The sequence below is a fragment of the Phalacrocorax aristotelis genome, chromosome 1 (genome assembly GCF_949628215.1).
Source record: "Phalacrocorax aristotelis chromosome 1, bGulAri2.1, whole genome shotgun sequence".
Lineage (NCBI taxonomy): Eukaryota > Metazoa > Chordata > Aves > Suliformes > Phalacrocoracidae > Phalacrocorax > Phalacrocorax aristotelis.
The window spans coordinates 144,880,461-144,898,737 of record NC_134276.1 but is presented as its reverse complement, the minus strand read 5'-3'; the positions used below and the strand labels follow the sequence as shown (position 1 = coordinate 144,898,737).

Below are 18,277 nucleotides of genomic sequence, written 5' to 3'. Positions count from 1 at the left end.
CTCTCATCTCAACCTTCCAGTGATATTTTCTTATTTTGTTAAGCCCCAAAGCAAAACCAGTTTGATTTACAAGTTAAGAGCTATACTGGGATGCTAAAAACAAAACGTAATTAAACCCTTAAATCCACATGAAACTCCATGATGTATCCACACAGTCATTCTAGATTTGTGCTCTTTTCCTCCTCTGGAGAAGACTTTAGGCACTCATCCCATCACCCAAAACAGCCTTTAGTTGACTTCACTTTTATGCCACCCCATTTTGGACAAATTTATAAATGAAACAAATACAGAACAGCTAAGAGGCACAGGTTAGAATGAACAACAAGCAGCACTCCTGCAACCCCACGATACATGCTTTCAGTATTCACCCCAGAACATAGATCTCAGCTTGGGAGACTGATGGGTCTCTTAAAAGCTGTCGAGGCACATCTACCTGAAGCAGACAATACACCAAATGAATCAGAAGTATCTCCTTATCATATGTGACATTTATATAGCTACTTCAGTACACAAGAGTATGGCAAAACTTAATTTTATGAACTTCAACTTTATGCAGTAACCCAAACCTTCTTCTTTTTCTTTTTTCAACATTCTTCTACCCCTCAACCATAAAGAATGGGAAATCTGGAAAGCACATAATGAAATACCTACCTCTTATTTACCTCCTCATCCATAAATTCTGTGGGTATGAGAGAAAAGTATTTCCCCATCTTCAGCCACAGATTAGATTTAGGGATCCATCCATTGTGTGCATGAATAGTATGGATTTTAGCAAGCTGTCTGGCAATGAGTCTAAAAAAAACCAAAATTAACGTCATATTTGCAATAAGATCTGACAGTCTTAATCATGTTTTTCCTAGCAACAAGACAATTACAATATATTTAACAGAAAAACTGTAAAAATGCAGCAAGGGAAACCAAAGAGGGTTTAAATAAGAGCAGCACAGCTATAGGATAGTGTCTTTAAAGACTCAAAAGGTCATTAGCAGCATTACTTAAGGGAGAGAAGGCAGGAGGGACTGGTGTTCAGTCACAGCAGCATATTTCACCTGTATTTACAGTCTACTCTTCACCTTGCTTATCTTCAGAAGATTTGACTCAAATTAACTGCCATTGTTAGGCAAGTACATTTCAGTGCATACATAAAAAGCTAGAAAGACAGGAGCGCTTTCTGTTCACTGCTAATAGTCTAAAACATTATGTCTGGATGGAATGGAATAGTATCTTGAAGCCATTCACAAAAGGAATGTATTAGAAACAGAGGTGGGAGTACTTGATTAAAGCAAGTCCAGCCCCCTACAACTCCAAAATGTTAGGTGATCTCCCTAATGGTAATGTGCAAGTGTTAAATACTCACAATAAGCAGACCTCTAATGAGAATATAGTCTCCTGGGGAGGCAGAAAGGATCGTTTGTTCAGCACTGAAATACCATGATAACTAAGATAGAGGACAGTGAGCTGTCAAGAGTGCAAATATCAACTTAGTGCAGGCTTATAGAAATATTTCTTTTATGCCTGCTTATAAACTAAACTTGAGATCCTTTGTGCCTGACAGAACACCATAAATGCATCACAGAAATTGAATAATAATAGTATTATTGTTGTTATTATTAATAATAATCTTACCTGAAAATATCTGGATTGCATACATGCTCTGGATCCAGTGCTTCTCCCTGCATGAACTCATAGCACAGGCCATTATTGAAAGTACAGTATAGTTGAGGTGCACAGCCATGAGCCTGCAGCACACGGAAACTCTTCACTTCCTCGTCTCGATCTACTAAGAGCTCGGTCTTATTTCCATAAATCCTAACTAGAACCACATCATCTGTTATGTCACCCACGTAGCAGCCAATTAGTTTATTGGTGATTCCATCGGTGAACAGCTGAAAAGATAATGCATGAGCAACTCAGATATGCACCTGCCATTTTCAATGCGGAGGAAAAGAATGCAGGGTTATTCTTTAGTTCACAAAACAAATGTTTACTACATTGAGCATTAACAAAAGAAATCTGTAAGATACGGGGAAATCGTGGAGAAAATTGTAAGGATTTTTCCCAGTAACACATGAAGAGAGAAGATTAAAATGTGAAAACATGCCACAGTGAACTACAGAAATGCTACCTGTAAAAGGCAATAACTGAAAGCTCAATATTGTAAATTGAGTTTCCACATTAACACCTCTGAAACTGATGGATTAACACACCTGAAATCAAAGCCCCAACAAAGCAGCAATCCTAAACCTGTACAAAAAAAAAGTCATGGATACTGGCAGCATGAAAACAAAAAACAATTTTGGTGCACTTCGGAATTTCAGCATTTGCTGATCAGTGCACAACTAGTAAAAGAAACTCCTTGAGTTCTGAACTACTTTTAAAAAGCAAAATTCAGGTCAGAAACAGTTCAAGTTCAGTGGTTATCATCTTCTCACTAGCCTTGAGGTCTTACTGATGGAAAACAATTCCTAAGGTCACTTTGGCTCCTCTACAAATTTGAGACAGTACTTAGAATTCAAGACCCCAGTCTCTTGCCTCAAGTACCATTCCAAATTTAAAAGCTTCTGACAAGACCCACCACCTTCCATTTTACTTCATAACTGGTACATGCCATTTGAAAGATTAAAAAAGCATTTTAAGTCCTTACCATTAAGGTATGTAGTACATAAACACAATTTTTAAAGCCCTGCAATTTACTAGACTAATCACTGATGCCTGAACATACTGAAGATGAAGCAAATAACTTTCTACAAAAATAAGAGCATTATGTTTACACCTAATGATAACCTACTCACTGCCTTTCAAAAAAACAATGGAGGTATGGATACAAGTTCCTAGCTATGAAAAAGGGGTAAACAGGTAGACCAAAAAAAAAACCACACCCTTCTCCCATTTGAGGAAGGCCTAAAATATTCATTATACAGGCTGAACTCTTGTAGATGCTACCTGACAAGCAGACTAGATCCTGAGTTACTGGGCTGCGTGCATCCCGTTGCACAGTCAAGCATTTTAAATCCTGCTCAATGCCTGCAAGAGCAACACAGCAGTTCTTGATCTCCTCCTACAATCCAGAAAACAGATGTTTGGGGCTTTCAAACTCTTTACACTCTGTCCACCCAGACTGAATGCTTGAGAACCTGCTAGATGAGTATTACCCATATTAACTCTAGCTGTTAGGTAAGTGACTGAAGGACAAGGCATTAACATTCTTAGATGACAAGCAGCATCACAAGCAAGAAGCCCAATGTTTTCATAACTACTGAACAGCCTCCTCTAGTCTTAAGCATAACTAGTAAACAATTTAAAGTCAAGCTTCTCACAGCAACTGTAATTTACATTCAAGTATAACTTTTTTAGTGGTTACAGTCACGCCTCTTCATGCCTCTTCTCCCATTTTGTTACCCAAAAATCCTAATTAAAACATTAAAAAAAAATTCAAAGCCTCAGTTAAAAAAGAATAAACTCTCACACAAAGCACAAAATCTACTTTCAGGACCTTGCACTATAACAAGCAAGCAGCAGGAAGTAGCTTCCAGCTGGTTAACATACACAGTCAGACATAAAAAATTTTCCCTTGGGTGGACATTTTGCAAGTTTAATTTGACACCTTTCTTTAAAGGGCTTTTATCATTAATTCTCATTTAGTTAACTCTTCTGGCATATGAAGATACAGACTGATCACTTCTATTAGAACTTTTTAAAACTACATAGACCCTTAAAGCTGCAAGCAGCTTTTATTTAAAGGAAACCTGAAGACTCTGGACAGATTTTTTTTTTTTTTAATTCATAATTATAACAGAAGTCAGAAAACAGCTGGAAATTGAAACCTGTTTATCAGAATTTAATACTAACTGTACTTCTCTACAGGCATTAGCATTCCTTAGAACCTTGGACAGTTTTGGTGGCTTTTTATTTTTGAAAACCAAACAGTTCAGAAACTTTGACTTCCCCTGCACCCCTATCAAGAGGGGTAGCCTTAATTTTGAACAGTAAAGTAGTATTATTTAACCACAAGTGACAGCTTATTTCCAAACATCAGGGATTTGGAGAAATCAAGCATCAGGAGCTTTTTTTTTTTCCCCAATTCCTAAAGGAAAACAAAAAAAAATTCTGAAGTCAGGCCAAGTCTCCCCATTTAGGAAAAGGCATCATTTTCACAGTGGAGGATGCTGTGTTTTAGCTATTGTGCCTTGCTTTCCTCAGCACCCCTATGCTATGAGGTGAACAAACTCAACACAAAATAGCTCAAGGTTCCTGAGGAGAGATGCAGAAGAGCAGAGGATATGAAGGTACTGTCTTCTTAAACAGTTACAAACACTTAATCTTGCAGAAGTAGGTTCAGCAAATCACATACCTTTCACCTACATGGGACAACCATAAATTCAAACAAACCTGTTTGCAAAGCCTCCTTGATTGACTTTACAATTTATGGACACATTTTATTACTCGCTTTTATTTTAATAACCCAGAATAGGAGACAAGTAATGAAGAATCTTGTCTTAAACAGTCTTCACAGCAACTAAATGTTATGATGTTAATCAGAGCAACTAAGAAAACGACAACATTTAGCACCATAGATACTGGTTTTCAAATTAAAATTACTACAACTGTACTCTAACGGCTACCCTATTCTTTTGCTTGACATTTATACAGATGTTTCAAGTTTTCTGTGTTCATAAGCATATTGTTGCAACAATGCACACGCTAATCAAGAGAAGTATGATGTGCTTGAGCAGTGTTACCCAATTTGAAAAGGCAGTACTTTGCATTTCAAGTGTGGCTTGTAAATCACAGATTACACCTTTATAATATAATGTATTGATTCATAACTTCTCCCCTTGTAAATGTATTGTCACAGAACTATTTAGACGAGAAGACTTCCTGTGATCACCTAGTTCAACCTCTCTGCTCAAGCAGGGCCAACTAGAGCCAGTTGCCCAGGACTGTGCCCGGTGAAATCTCCGGGAACTCTGGAGACACTACAACCTGTCTGGGCAACCTATCCCAATGTTTGACCACCCCCACAGTAAAAAAAAGGTTTTCTTGTGTTCAAATGGAATTTCACATGTGTTTTACTTTGTGCCCATTGCCTTGACTGTAACTGGGCACTAAGAGTCCAGCTCCCTCTTCATTCCCCTGCATCAGGTATTTATACATATTCATAAGATCCCTGCAAGCCCTCTTTTTCTCCAGGCCAAACAGTCCCAGCCCTCCCAGCCTCCAGTCCCTCAGTCCCCTTCATGGCCCTTTGCTGGACTTGCTCCAATGAGCCTGCACCTTTCTCACACTGGAGAGCGAAGAACAAGACACAACACTCCAATATGGCAAATCAATGTATAAGTACTGATTCTCATATATTTTGGCATTAAAAAAAAGAATAATCTCATTAAAAAGTTGAAAGAGCACTTTCCAGAAATGAGTTCTGTTGAGCTATCAATCAAGTTAAAAATGTATCTTGCCTGCCATACATAAATGAAAACTTCTGAAATGTAACACAAGAAAAAGCTCGTATCCTGTCATTGCAGGACTGGAAGAAAAGTAAAACTTCTTATCTACAAAGGATCAAAACCAGTAAGTATAAAATTCACCATCCCCCCATGAAGAAAGAGAAGTCTGTTGTCTTTATCAAATGGCAAAGGCAGCAAATAAAATAGGAAATAGTTCCCAACATACAACGATGCCACTTCAAATCCCTGGAAGTTGTGCTACCATTTTCTACATCTTATAAAACATAAAACAACCCTCTAATGAGGCTTGCCTTTCTCTCCATACAAAACTGTATTATAAAAAATATAAGGCTCTGAGGTCATCAGATATAGCGATACTACCAAAAAAAGCCAGTTATTAAGTAGCACTGATGCAAAGAAACAGTAAGAATTAGATTTGCTAATTCTGTTAAACTTCTGGCCACTGTACAGCTTTTGTCACACTGCACAGGTCTATAATCCCCTTAAAACAAGTCTCATTAGTGTTAATAAAAAGAAATCTACAACAAGGAAATTGGACTCCCTCAACTGATAATTTAGGAACTCCACTTCTTATTAGCATCTATTTGTAACATGCTGCTGTAAGTAATTATTTACACCCAGGAGCATTTTAGTTATTGCTTCTTAAAAAGGCAGAAGGATTTGCTTACTTTTCTAATAACGTTATCCAGAATAGACCATTTCCCTGTTTCATCATGAGAAAACATCTAACGTTTTCTACCAGTAAAAGAACATAATACTCACTTTATTCTTTTATTCAGAATGCTTTTACTCTAGCATTTAAAGAAACAGCTTACAATGCCTTGCCTGAAACGTAACCTGAGATGCAGAGGACCAAACCAGGAATTCTATAACAAAAGCATCAGTTGAGGGGCACAGAGAATGAACTCTGATGACACGGATAAGATAATCAGTAAACTCTAAGGGCCATGTGGAAGACAATGAAAGAATCTACAGAATGTTATGAATAACAGGTAGAAAATTCTGAAAAATCAATACAGAGAGACAACAGAAATTAAGAACACGATCCAATGCATAAAAAAATCCAGCAGCAACATGCTGACACTCTTGCACTCTATTAAATTTAAATGTTATTATTAAGATTATTGCAATATGTACTTATCACATTGTAGTAAGTACTTTCAGGTGAGGTGACAAAGCTAAAACTAAATTCCAAAAACTTTTCTGGAAATGGTATTTATACTGGCACACAATCCAGTCAGAGATTTAGCTTGAAGTCATGGCTTTCTAGCTCTTGGGAACAAATATAAACTGTTTACTGACATGCAGAGCGAAGGTGAGAGAGCTATAAATAAGCTTGAGTTACTCAAATGCAGTCTCAGAAAGCAGCAGGCCAACCAAGTCCAGGAAGAGTGGAGAAAACTCAACCAAGGCAAGAAGTATCTTTGAGACAGAGTTTACCCTAAAAGCACTCTTATCAGCATTGATCAGGTTATTAAATTCCTGAAAAGGGTATGTGATATGTATGTTCCCATCTCATAAGTAGGTGGTTCAAGAAAAGCTTATACCTAATCCTATTGTTCCAGGTGTTCAAAAGAATGAGAAGAATGAAACCAAAATTACAGTCACAGGTAGTAAGCATGAACAGGCAGAGATACAGTGTCACAGGGGCAAAGTAGAGAGCACTTATCACTAGCAGATATTTTCCTTCTAGATTGTTATTGCATCCATAGGAGAAATATAGAAATATAGACAGCAGTATTGTACTGACGTAGAAACAGGGCGGTGATGTGAAGTTTCAGCATAAACAGCATGGATTCCTCTGATTCTGCTGCTGAATGCCATACTGCACATTAAGATCTCCAGAAAGAAACAGACTTTTAATACAGGCTTCTTTACTGCTCACAAAACTTCAAGTTTGTATTGTAAGATGTAACTTCCTTTCTTCTGGGAAGAATGTACAGGCACATCCACAAGTATACATCTCAAGAATTTAATTTCTTTAAACAAGGCTAGTTGTCTCTCCATCTCTTTCTGTAGCTACTCCTAAAAGGACAAAGTACAACTAATGGAAAGTGCTAGCCTTAGGTAAATTCCCATGTATTCAATAGGGCTTAAGAGAAGTATCATTCAAAGGTCTCCAGGCACTGGAGCCATATTCTCTCAATCATTACACTCAACAGGTGAACCATTGTGTGATTTTGGTGGTCAGATGATTATGGACAAGACCACTTGGTGTTAAAAGTACCAAGGCTAGCAGGGAGCAAGTAAGTTAATGGCACCATTCTATGCTAAGTTTGGCCACAGGCTGAACTAGCAGTTTCACTCTGAGCTCCTGGTACGCTCATCCATACAGCAGCTTGGAAAAAGCACCACCACCTACGCTATACAGTATCACAAACTTTTTTGGGTTTTTTTGTTTCATTGGTTGGGGGTTTTTTTTGCCCCTATAAAACCACCAATGCTCCATTGTCAAGGAAGAACTTGGGGCGGGGGGGGTGTCATTGATTTTGTTCTTTGGGTTTTGGGGTTTTTTTTTAAGGTTTTTACTGAAGTTTCATATCCTCCATATTCTTAATGTAAAGAATGTTTAAAATTACATTCAGTAGTCTATTATAAAATGCTATAGATCTGTCACCCCTTGTAAGGGTTCGTTCTGATCTAAATTCGTGACAAGATGAGAAAGCTGTTTTTATGTCAGAAGAAAACCCCAAAGAGAAATTATACATTTTACATCTTGTTTCTGAAGATTATTCTCCTACCTGAAAACAGTCAACATCAAGTAACTAATTAAGACTTCTGAAGTGGTGAATTGTTTTAGATCTTTCTTTCTACAGATTTTGTGATACTGGTGGAAAGCAGTTACAGATAAAGCAAAAAAAAAATTAAGCTAACAGAAAAGGAGTATAAGTTTTTACTCTAACTCAAAGAATTAATTTGCTGCTCCTCCTCCTGGAAGAATTTGACATAAAATGGCCATGTAACAAACAGTAGGGGGAAAAAACCCAGGAACTAAAACATCTTAGTCTTATGTATTAACAACATCTAACTTTCTTTCCAACGTTACAAGTCTATAACATATGTTATATGCCATTACATAACCAGATCCAAGCCATGTCTAAGTAATTATCAATTCTCCCTAATTAGAACCAGTCAAACACAACCACACCCATAGCATACACAACTGGATTACATCATGCTCTGTGATGTGGCACATCAATTACATGAAACATCATCACATGCACAATTGCTGAGACCCCACCCACTGATACCACAAAAAACCCTTTACAACAAGGGACTGAGACTATCAAGCTTCATCAGCTTATAAGAATGGAGAAGCCAACCTAGCCTCAAACAACATCTAATACTGCCTACATTTCCCACTTACTGTGACATTGTGTTCAAGGCACACCTCAAATTACAGTTTTTCCACAACACATCAGCAGTGCAGCCCATTCTGCAACTCTAACTTTTCTTAGTCTTTCCTTCACTCATCACTTCTCTATTTAGAGATGTTAGAGAGAACTTCAGGATGCTAACCTGTGAACTCGGTTCTTCCTCTTTAGTGGTAACCACTTTCACAACTGCTGAAGAGCATAATGTCCTAAAAACACTAAGCAATAAAAATACTCTTGAAAAATGTAATGATGCAAAATAAAGTTAGTTTACTTCATTTTCCACAGGCTTAACACTTCCTGTTTCCATTCAATTATTTCAATGCTTTAAATCACCCATTCAGTCTGTTCAAATAAACAGAAATATTTTCACTAGTTCAGAAGTCTGAACCTAATCATAGTTTGTTATAAAGAAAATACCAAGATCGACACAAGCTAATAAATTAGAGCAACAGCCAGAAAATATTGCATGAAGAAAAGCTATTCAGCGCAAGTCAGGAAGAAAAAGCAAAGAGAGACAGAAAAGCTAACTTCATAATTAAAAAAAGAAAAGGAGGGGTGTTGTTTTGCTCATGAGAGGACAAATCTTTGTAAGCACGGCTCTATCTTGTATGATCACATTTCATAGCTACAGGGACAAATTTCTGCAAAGAACTGTAAAATGCTGCCGCGGTAAAGTCATGCAAAGCGTTGACAAATGCAAAGACGTGTACATTGTGGTTGCAAAGTCACAGTACCAGAGAAAAAAAGCAAGGTCAAATTACTTCAGAGAATAATAATTGAAAAACCCCACAGCGATACTTATTTTCTGATGATCTGGAACTAAGTTCCAAGAAGGAGCCTACAGGATTCGGGGAGGGGGGGAAGTCTTATAGAAGAATTTGATCCCTTTTGCAAAACTAATTTTTTTTTTCTTGCCCCCTCCCTTCTCACATTTGGGCCAGGACAAAAGCACTGTGTGCCAGCATATCTCTTATCATTCTAGATCCCCAAACGATTTTGCAGCTGATTTTTTTCCACACATAATGTGACAGTGTTTAGACAGGAAAATTGTGTGTCTCCTTACCAATGTAAAAGAACTTGAATATTCATACTGTTTTGTGGTGAAAATATTCACTTATAACTTGAGATAGAGGAGATACATTACAGTGGAACTGCTTGTGATTCAGCAGATAATTGGCAATACTTATGGATTCTCTAGACTTTCTGATAATTAATGCAATAAAAGAATAAATTAAGCACTGAAGATTTAAATTGTTTTCATCCTGTCCTATACTTACATTGTATGCTATGATGCAAAATAATTAAGGAAGTGTTGAAATATATTCGTGATTTCAGATACTTGTATATCTTACAGAAAGCGAGGATTAATCGTTAAAATTTTTAAACTACAGTGTTTCAAAGTTGTTTAGTCAGCTGAACGATTTGATACACAACAGTAAATTTTTGCAAGAGAAGTTCATTAACTTTTCAAAGTCAAACTCTGGACTCTCCAACTTCTTACTAATTGTTTTGACCCAAGAAGTACTAAGAGCAAAGGTAGCTAACAGCAGAGTTCAACAGAGGAAGCAGCAGTTCGTTCCACCTATAAACGTTCTTTGTCTACTTTTCTATGACGTTGCTGTTTCAGATTAGTCAAGCGTATTTTCCACGCAATACATGATTCTCATTTTCATCTCCCTCCTAAATATACGCCTCTCTAATGAGGGGACTCCAAGGCAGACCTTCTGTTCACTCATCCTCTTAACAAAAACAGACATCTTTCATTTCAGCATCTTACTGCATGTGATGCGTGTGTAACAGATTGCAGCAGCAATGGCGGTATTACAACTATCTTCAAACCACATGCATTCTTTCTTGTTAGGTATGCACAGCAATTTAGACAGACTGAAGAGTTAAAAATAAACGGTCACTGAAGAGCTTTTATGGACAGCATGTTCTTCTGTTGTTCAAAAGGAAAAAAACTGAGTTGAAAAGCTTTGCTTTTAAATTAACTTGGGTGAAACAAGACTCGGACAATTTTTAGACAGACACCTCTAACAGCAAGTAGTCTACTACTTTGCTACTGCATGACTGGTCAAATGAGTCCCTGCTCCACACCAATCGTACCGGTGCTTTTTCTTTTGTTAATTACTTCTTCCTTAAGAGGGTGACAGAGAAAGGAAGCAGCATTTTTTTCCTTTAAACCTACTAGAACTTTCCCAAAAGGTTAGTCATCCTTCCTTAATACGAAAATGTTTATGTTTTATTAGCATTCCTGTATAAAAGAAAGAAAAATATTCTGTTGAGAAGTACCCTCAGAGAGCTAGAAGAACAAATGTATGTTTAACTTTAGGTAGTCCTGCAAGAAGCAGGGAGTTGGCCTCAGTGATCCTCATGGGTCCCTTCCAACTCCGGATATTCTATGAACTCTACCAACCCTGTTTAGAATTACATGTTGTAAAGCTACTTGCATTGCACCTCAAGATGTTGGGACTGTGCTTAACTTATGGTGGCAGCCCTCTAAGAAATGACTTATGAAAACCTCATTGGCTTTATTTTCATACTAACTGGACTAGCATGTGTCAGATTTCTTTTCCTATGAAGAACCTATGAGAAAATTTCAATTTATGCACTATCATCTCAACGGGCTCATTTTTTTTCTATACAAATTAGTTCCAGCAGCTCTCTTCAGAGGAACTTCACTAAGACACTTCCACATGTTAATAAACGCTGAATAACACAGTTTAAAAGCATATAATAAAATGCTCAACTAAACACAGGCTGCAGCTGAACTGCTATTTTAGCCAGGTAAATTGACTGAAGACTTGTATGGGGGCCAGGTTAAGTATATTCTAGAAGCACAAGGGCAGCCAATCCTCAAGCAGATGACTTGTCATAAATATGAACGATCGCTCACCTAGAGAATACCAGAGACTAAGTGTGGTACTTCTGCACACGGTCCAGGCTAAGAGATGCAAGCAAGGACGTCTACAGGGCGGACACTTACCGAGATACCATCAGCCTAAAACCAAAACCCCGTAGCGAATCCAAGGCGTGTATTTATGCCTTTATTGCGTGCGGCGGCGCTGGGGAGAGCCGGCCGAGGGAGGGCTCCGCCGCCGGTGGCGCCCGGGCAGCGCCCCAGCCCTCGGCGGCCGTTACCTCGGCGGCCGTTACCCCTGCGCGCAACGGCAGCCAGCCGCCCCCTCCTCCTCCTCCTCCTCCGGCTGCCCTTCCCTTCCTCTGCCCCAGGGAAGACGAAGTGCCCCACCGCCTTACGAACACGCCCTGCTCGGCACCCACCCGGCGAGGGTGAAGCTCACGGGGCCCTCCCCTTCCCCTCCCTCAGCGACCCGGCAGCGGGCGCCGTGCGTGCGGCGGGGCCGGCCAGCCGAGAGCGGGTGGAAGCGGTCTCCCCTCCGCTAACGGCGGGGGGGGGGGGGGGGAAGAGGGGAGAGCCGAGTTTCTGTGGGGAGGGCAAGAAAGGAGGAAAAGGAAAGCGAGCCGTGCGGGAAGGCGGAGAGGCCGAGGGCCGGGAGGGGGCAGGGGATGCTGCCGCGCCGCCACGCCCCGCCGCCAGGCTGCCGAGCGAATGGGGCTCGGCGCAGGGGGCTCCCTTCGGAGAGCGAGGAAGGAGGGGGAGGGGAAGGAAGCGAGGCAGCAGCTCCCCCGCACAATGGCCGCCCACCCTCCCCCCTTCCTTCCTCTCTCCCCTCCCTCGCCGAGCTCGGGCTGCCGCATCCCCCACCACGGACCCGGGCGCAAGGCCCCGCGACGCTGCCCGGCCTCCCCCGTACCTGCAGCGTCACCTCCTCGGGTCTCCAGTGGGGCCGCAGGCGGCGCAGGAGCTGCAGGGCGCCCTGGCGGTAGCCGGGCCCCTCCCGCTCGCTGACAGTGATGTCCAGCTTGGGCACCTCCGGGGAGCCGGGCGGGACGTGGATGTAGTTGGACATGGCGGCAACGGCGGCGGTCAGTTGGACGGGACGCGGCACGGGCGAGCGGCTCTTGGCAGCCTCTCCTCCGCGGCGGAGCCGGCAACTGAGGGGGAAATTTCCACTTCGGCTCTCGATAAAGCGGCTCCACCTCCCCCCGGCTGCGGCGCGGAGCAGCCTGGGAGAGCGGGCGGGGTCTTCCGGCGCCCTCCCCTCCGCCGCCACCGCCTCCTCCGCACCCCTCACCTGCCCGCTACCGCCTCAGCGGTCTCCCGCCCGCCCGCCGCCGCCTCCCTCAGCCGCCTCCCCCCTCAGCGCCCTTCCGCCTGCCCGCCGCCGGGAGGCAGCGCGGGAGGAGGCAACTAGCCAAATCTGGCGGCTGTGGAGGGGCAGCCGCCGCCGGAGAGCGGCCCCCAGCCGCCGCCCGGGCCGGCGGGGCGTGAAGGAATGCGGCCGGCAGCTGCCGCGGCGCCGCCCAGGCAGTCACCGGACAAATGGCCGATTTTAATCGGGCTTGGAGTTATTTGCCGCGGGTAATTTTTTGTCTTTAATTTCTGGGCCAGCCTTTTGTTTCCCCCGTTCCCCTGCAGGGTGTATACCTGCTAACCACCTTCTGGTTTCAACCAGCCGTAGTTTGGTACCATTTGTGGTCCCTTCGGGCGCTGGGAAAGTCCCTCTACATCCCCACCCTGATTTAAACATCTTCATAAAGATTATCCTTTTCATGAGCTGCACTGAAAAGTTACGTCCCCTTTCTTTTTCCTCCCTCTTTTGTGCTGAAAACCTTGCCACCTTGAAGTTTTATGGGGCCGTTGAGTTATTTTCAGGGAAAAAAATAATTTAAAAAAAAAAATCCCTGACTACACCACAGGATTTTACCAATAAAAAAAAAAAAGGAACAAGTGATCTTGGGTTTTTAAGAAATATTTTTATGCTACCCAGAATATTCCTTACAAGTACCGGCTTCCCATCACATAGTGATCTTTCCATGTAGGAAACATTGAAAAAACTCAAGAAGTTGCTCTGCTATAAAGCAAGTTTATTAGGTTAGCCTAAAACACGAGAACTATGCAAACAGAATAGTGGCCGGTCTCCCTGGAGCTGTTACTCTAAATAGACCCAGGTCAGGGGAAAGGGGCATAATTTATGCTCAGAATGAACAATGCCGTGAGGGAAACAGCTAGTTCTACTGGTTTGGTTCTCATTAATTCCACATGCGTTCCTCTCCAAAAGTGCAGTGCGTTAGAAACCTTTCTACTGTGTCACCCACCACCATCTACTTGTGAATGTGTCTTGTCTTTTACCAAGAATTGCTGTTTTCTTGTCACTGAAAGATTTTGCACGACCTCACTGTGTATCATCCCTTCTGTTCCTATTATTTCTGTCGAACACATCACCTCATCCCAATATTTCTTCCTCATTCACTCACCTGTATGCCTTTCCCCTCATACAGGATCAAACATTTGAAATAGTCCGTCAACAATCTTTCAATCAATTTCCTTCTTAATTCTTTTTTCCTCTCATTCCTCATCATCATTAATCCTAGTATTCTCTCTAAACTTTTGTTCAGACCAAGTGTTTAGAACCTCTAGAGCCAGGAATCTATCTTTGTGAGAGGTTAATAAAATTCCCTTCTGTTGTATTTTAAATGAAAATGTAATGTTTATGTGTTGGTGTTATTAGTGTAAATATATTATTCTATACTAATAGCCTTTTTCTATCAAAGATTAAAAGGATAAGAACATTGGGGTCTGAATCAAATCTCAAATGTCATAAAATTTCCAGATCTAAATATTACAGCTTGAGTACATTTCTAGTGGTAATATGCTTTTGGCTTTCTTTTGTTTAAATCTGTTTCCTAAAAAAACTCTTTCAAACCCTCTTCCCTGTGATTTTGCATCTGTCTCTTATGTTCATGAACTCTCACCACTGTCTTAAAATCTTCTTTCTCCATCTCACCTGACTGGCCTTACTCATTTCTTCCATTAGTGCACTCACTTTTTCTTCTTTAAATGTAAGGATATTTTGAAAGTTAAACTCTTTTTTTTATTTTAAAAAAACCCCAAAGATTTCTTTAAACACCTTTATACATTGTTCATCCCTATGAATTAGTATTACCGCAGTAGCATGACATCACTCTCTGGTCAAGCATATGATACATGGTGCCCTCTGCTTCTGCTTAGGCAGTTTGGTAGATGATAAACTGAGACTTATTTATAGATTAACGGCAAAGTGGCATTTTTGTTGAAATAAAATATCAAAGGTTGAATGCTCCAGCTTCCGTATGTTAATTTCAACAAGAACTGGTCTAAACAGATTCAATCTTGCTAATGCTGAACATAATACTCCTACCAGAAGCTTTCAGTTTTTAACTCTGAGAAGCCTTGCTAACTTACACAAGTCCGACTAAATTTCCAGAAGTTGGCTGTAAGTGTATTTTAAACATAAAGGGGGGAAGTTGGACCGGTCATGGTGCTTAGATTGTTCGGGAATTAAGGGAACTGAACTTCTGCCTACTAAACATTTACCAAATAGACAAAAGAACCAAGAACACTTAGGCAATAACAACTTCATCTTTCAGATCATGGTACAAAGACATACCCTTTTTGTTTGTCCTTATGGTGCACTGGGAATTCTTAATTTCATTTTAAAACAGTTCAGTAGAAATTCTAGCTTGCTACTCACACCATTTCCTTCTTATTTTTTGTTTCCTGCAAATATTTGCTGTGTTCCAATCAAACCCTAGAAAACATCTTCTGAAGACTGGGTCTCTTTCTCAGGTTTCCAAGAATAGTATTTTTTTTTTATTTGAAAGATCTCTTTTCCTCTTTCTTTCCCCCCCTCCTGACACCTTTACCCTGCAAACTCTGAAATTCATTAATAAAAACTCTAGTGGATTCCTCACAGGCTACAAAGTATTCAGGTCAGCTGTAGATTTGTTCTTAGTCAGACCTGATGTTACATGAAGTAAGGGCTCAGGAATAAAGAGAACGTGTTTTCTTTTAATACCTGATAGTTTTGTAGGTACACCATACTAAATTAAAGTCATCCTAAGGCTGACCATAGATGTACACAACATGGAACTGAAGAAAACAGGGTGCTTTAGTTCTCTCCCAGGCCTGTGCTCTATCAGGCAGTGTGGCTACTGACTATATACAGCCTGTCTGACCTGCTTATCCTCACTGTTCTACCATTCTCTTCTCCTCCTTCTGCTAATCAGAAACCAGGTTGTGCCGTTTCATTTATTTCTACATTTTTCACCTTGCCTTTAGGTCAGTGCTGGATGCTTTATAAGCTCTTAAAAAAAAAAAAAAGAAAAAACAAAAAAAAGCACAAAGGAAAGAGCAGCATCAGGCTCAGAACCAGTTTTAACTTCCCAGGTGCAGTTCTCCTGGCTGCTTTCCAAACCCAGTAATTCAGTAATTGCTTCAGAAGAACTCAGTGCATAAATGTGACTATAAACGGGAAATGTACCCCTTCTAGCCATAATTAATTTTAATAACATTTTGCATAGTAGAGAGTCTCAAAGTACTTTCTATTGTCCTAATATCACAAATAGAAAAATTGAGTCATCAGAAGGTTAAACCTGCCATTAGACCAGTCAGTCAGCGGGCCTGGAAATAATTTTTGACTTCCAGTCCAGTCCTTTGATTGCAGACTTTCTTCAGAGCTTTAAAGAATGTCACCTCTGTTATTATCCAGCATATATTATTTTTGTCAAGATGAATCACATCTCTGTCCACACAGTGTTAAACTGTAATTCAATTCTGGTATTTATTTATTTATTATATTGATTTTTAAAGTGCCTGGTGCCCTAGCATCCATATTGATTTACCAGCAACAACTTTCAACACACAAAGTTGATAGTTCTGTCATATGTTTATTGTACTTTATGAACAGATTTCGTTTTAATCTTGGCAAAGACTAGTCTGAAACACATTATTTTATAAAAGTCTTGACAGTTTACAAATTTATCTAAGATGGATACTACTTGAGATGCTGTTGAAATGGTGAAAACCCTTCTCTTGTACAAGTTGCTTGCCAGAATAATAGGTTATAGCTTTTTCAAGTGTATTTTGAAAGCTACACACGATAGCAGAGTAAAAGCCTCAGTGGTCTCTGCAGTTGTAGGCCTTCATTTTCTAGTAGCCTACCAATTAGTGGCACTCATTTGACACACTCCATGCGATAACCTAGTTCCTAACTATCTAACCCCTAAAATTTCCAACATGGGAGTGGTGCGGTGCATAACATAATGTAATAACAGATCTGACTACATGTGAACTATCTTAGTGGTTTCCAGCTCTTTCAGCTTTTTAGGGTTTCACACGGAAACCTCAGAAGTTGCTAGTGGAAGTCTTGATATCTGCGCTGATAGGCTTGGTTACCTCCAAGGGTCCTTCAGATGAATGCACAGATGCCTTCCCTCTGTGCTCTCCCTGGCTCTGAGTCCATGAACCGTAGGCTGAACTGCTGTGAGTAGTTATCCGGTCACACGTCCTGCAGGAAACCTCAGCAAACTAAGCAAAATGCTTAAATACGCATGTCAGTTAGTGCAGTGATGAGACAAAACCTGCTTAAGTCAGTAGGACCAAATACATGCTTATGCTTAAGCAGGTGCTAAATCAAAATGAGCAGCTCAGCAAGGAATTCTGCAATTTCACCATGTTGGTGGGTCTAAAATGCACATTTGGTTTAGGGCTATTTATAAAACATTACAGCCACTGGGTATAAAGAAAGAAGAGGAAATCCTCATACTAAATACACTACTCAAAAACACAGGTTAAGTAAAGCAGTACAAAATCATAATTAAGGCCAGTGTCTGCATTTATTTTAATAGACACATGTGTCTTTAAAAATATGAAGAGTAATTACAAGTTGACTGATCTCTGACTAAACGTGTGCTGTACACACATCCAATGATTTACCATATCCTGTTTTTCTCAAGGGTAACAAATACACATACTGTGTAGGTACCCAAAAAAAAGTCTACTTAGGCAGATTTAGGGTGCCTTGCATGCAGGAATAAACTCACCTGCGGCAATATAAGAAGAGGATTTGAATGGCTTTTACATCTTCTAGAAATTTAAGCTTTTCTAACATTTGATTGACTAATCAAACATCCTCCTATGAAGAAAAGTTCTAAACCTCAGCAATTTGAAACACACACTGTGAACAAAGACAATATCAAATGTGCATTTAAATGTTATGCAAGCTTGTAAAAGAAGTCTAGAATAATTTTTCCTGTTTTTTAAGGTACTATCAGTAAGCCATTCTATATTCTCCAGTGAAATATCAGATCAATTTTATAGCATAAAATGTGTGTGGGGAGTTAGCTGAACTAAATTAAAACAGTTAAAAAATGCGTTCAGAATTATCTTGAGAGACTGAAAGTATGGTTATCACATATAAATGACTGCCAATTCACATTCAATCTGAATCAATAATAAAGAAGGAAAAGCAAAAAAGGGTGGCAGAGAGAGGAGATGAGAGGGAGAAAGGGAAGGAAAGCACAGGAAGTTGT

At 40.3% G+C, this 18,277-nt stretch overlaps 1 protein-coding gene across 1 annotated transcript in view; it reads right to left on the bottom strand.

Annotated features, from left to right (window-relative positions):
• ETNK1 (ethanolamine kinase 1) overlaps positions 1–12,904 on the bottom strand; it is a 28,627-nt gene extending 15,723 nt beyond the window's left edge. Inside the window, exons 1-3 of the mRNA XM_075114180.1 lie at positions 12,619–12,904; positions 1,627–1,886; positions 652–792 (exon numbers count right to left, since the gene is read on the bottom strand). Coding sequence (XP_074970281.1) covers positions 652–792; positions 1,627–1,886; positions 12,619–12,774 — 557 coding nt within the window. The 5' untranslated portion in view covers positions 12,775–12,904. The remainder of the gene's footprint in view (positions 1–651; positions 793–1,626; positions 1,887–12,618) is intronic.
• Between the last annotated feature and the right edge of the window lie 5,373 nt (positions 12,905–18,277).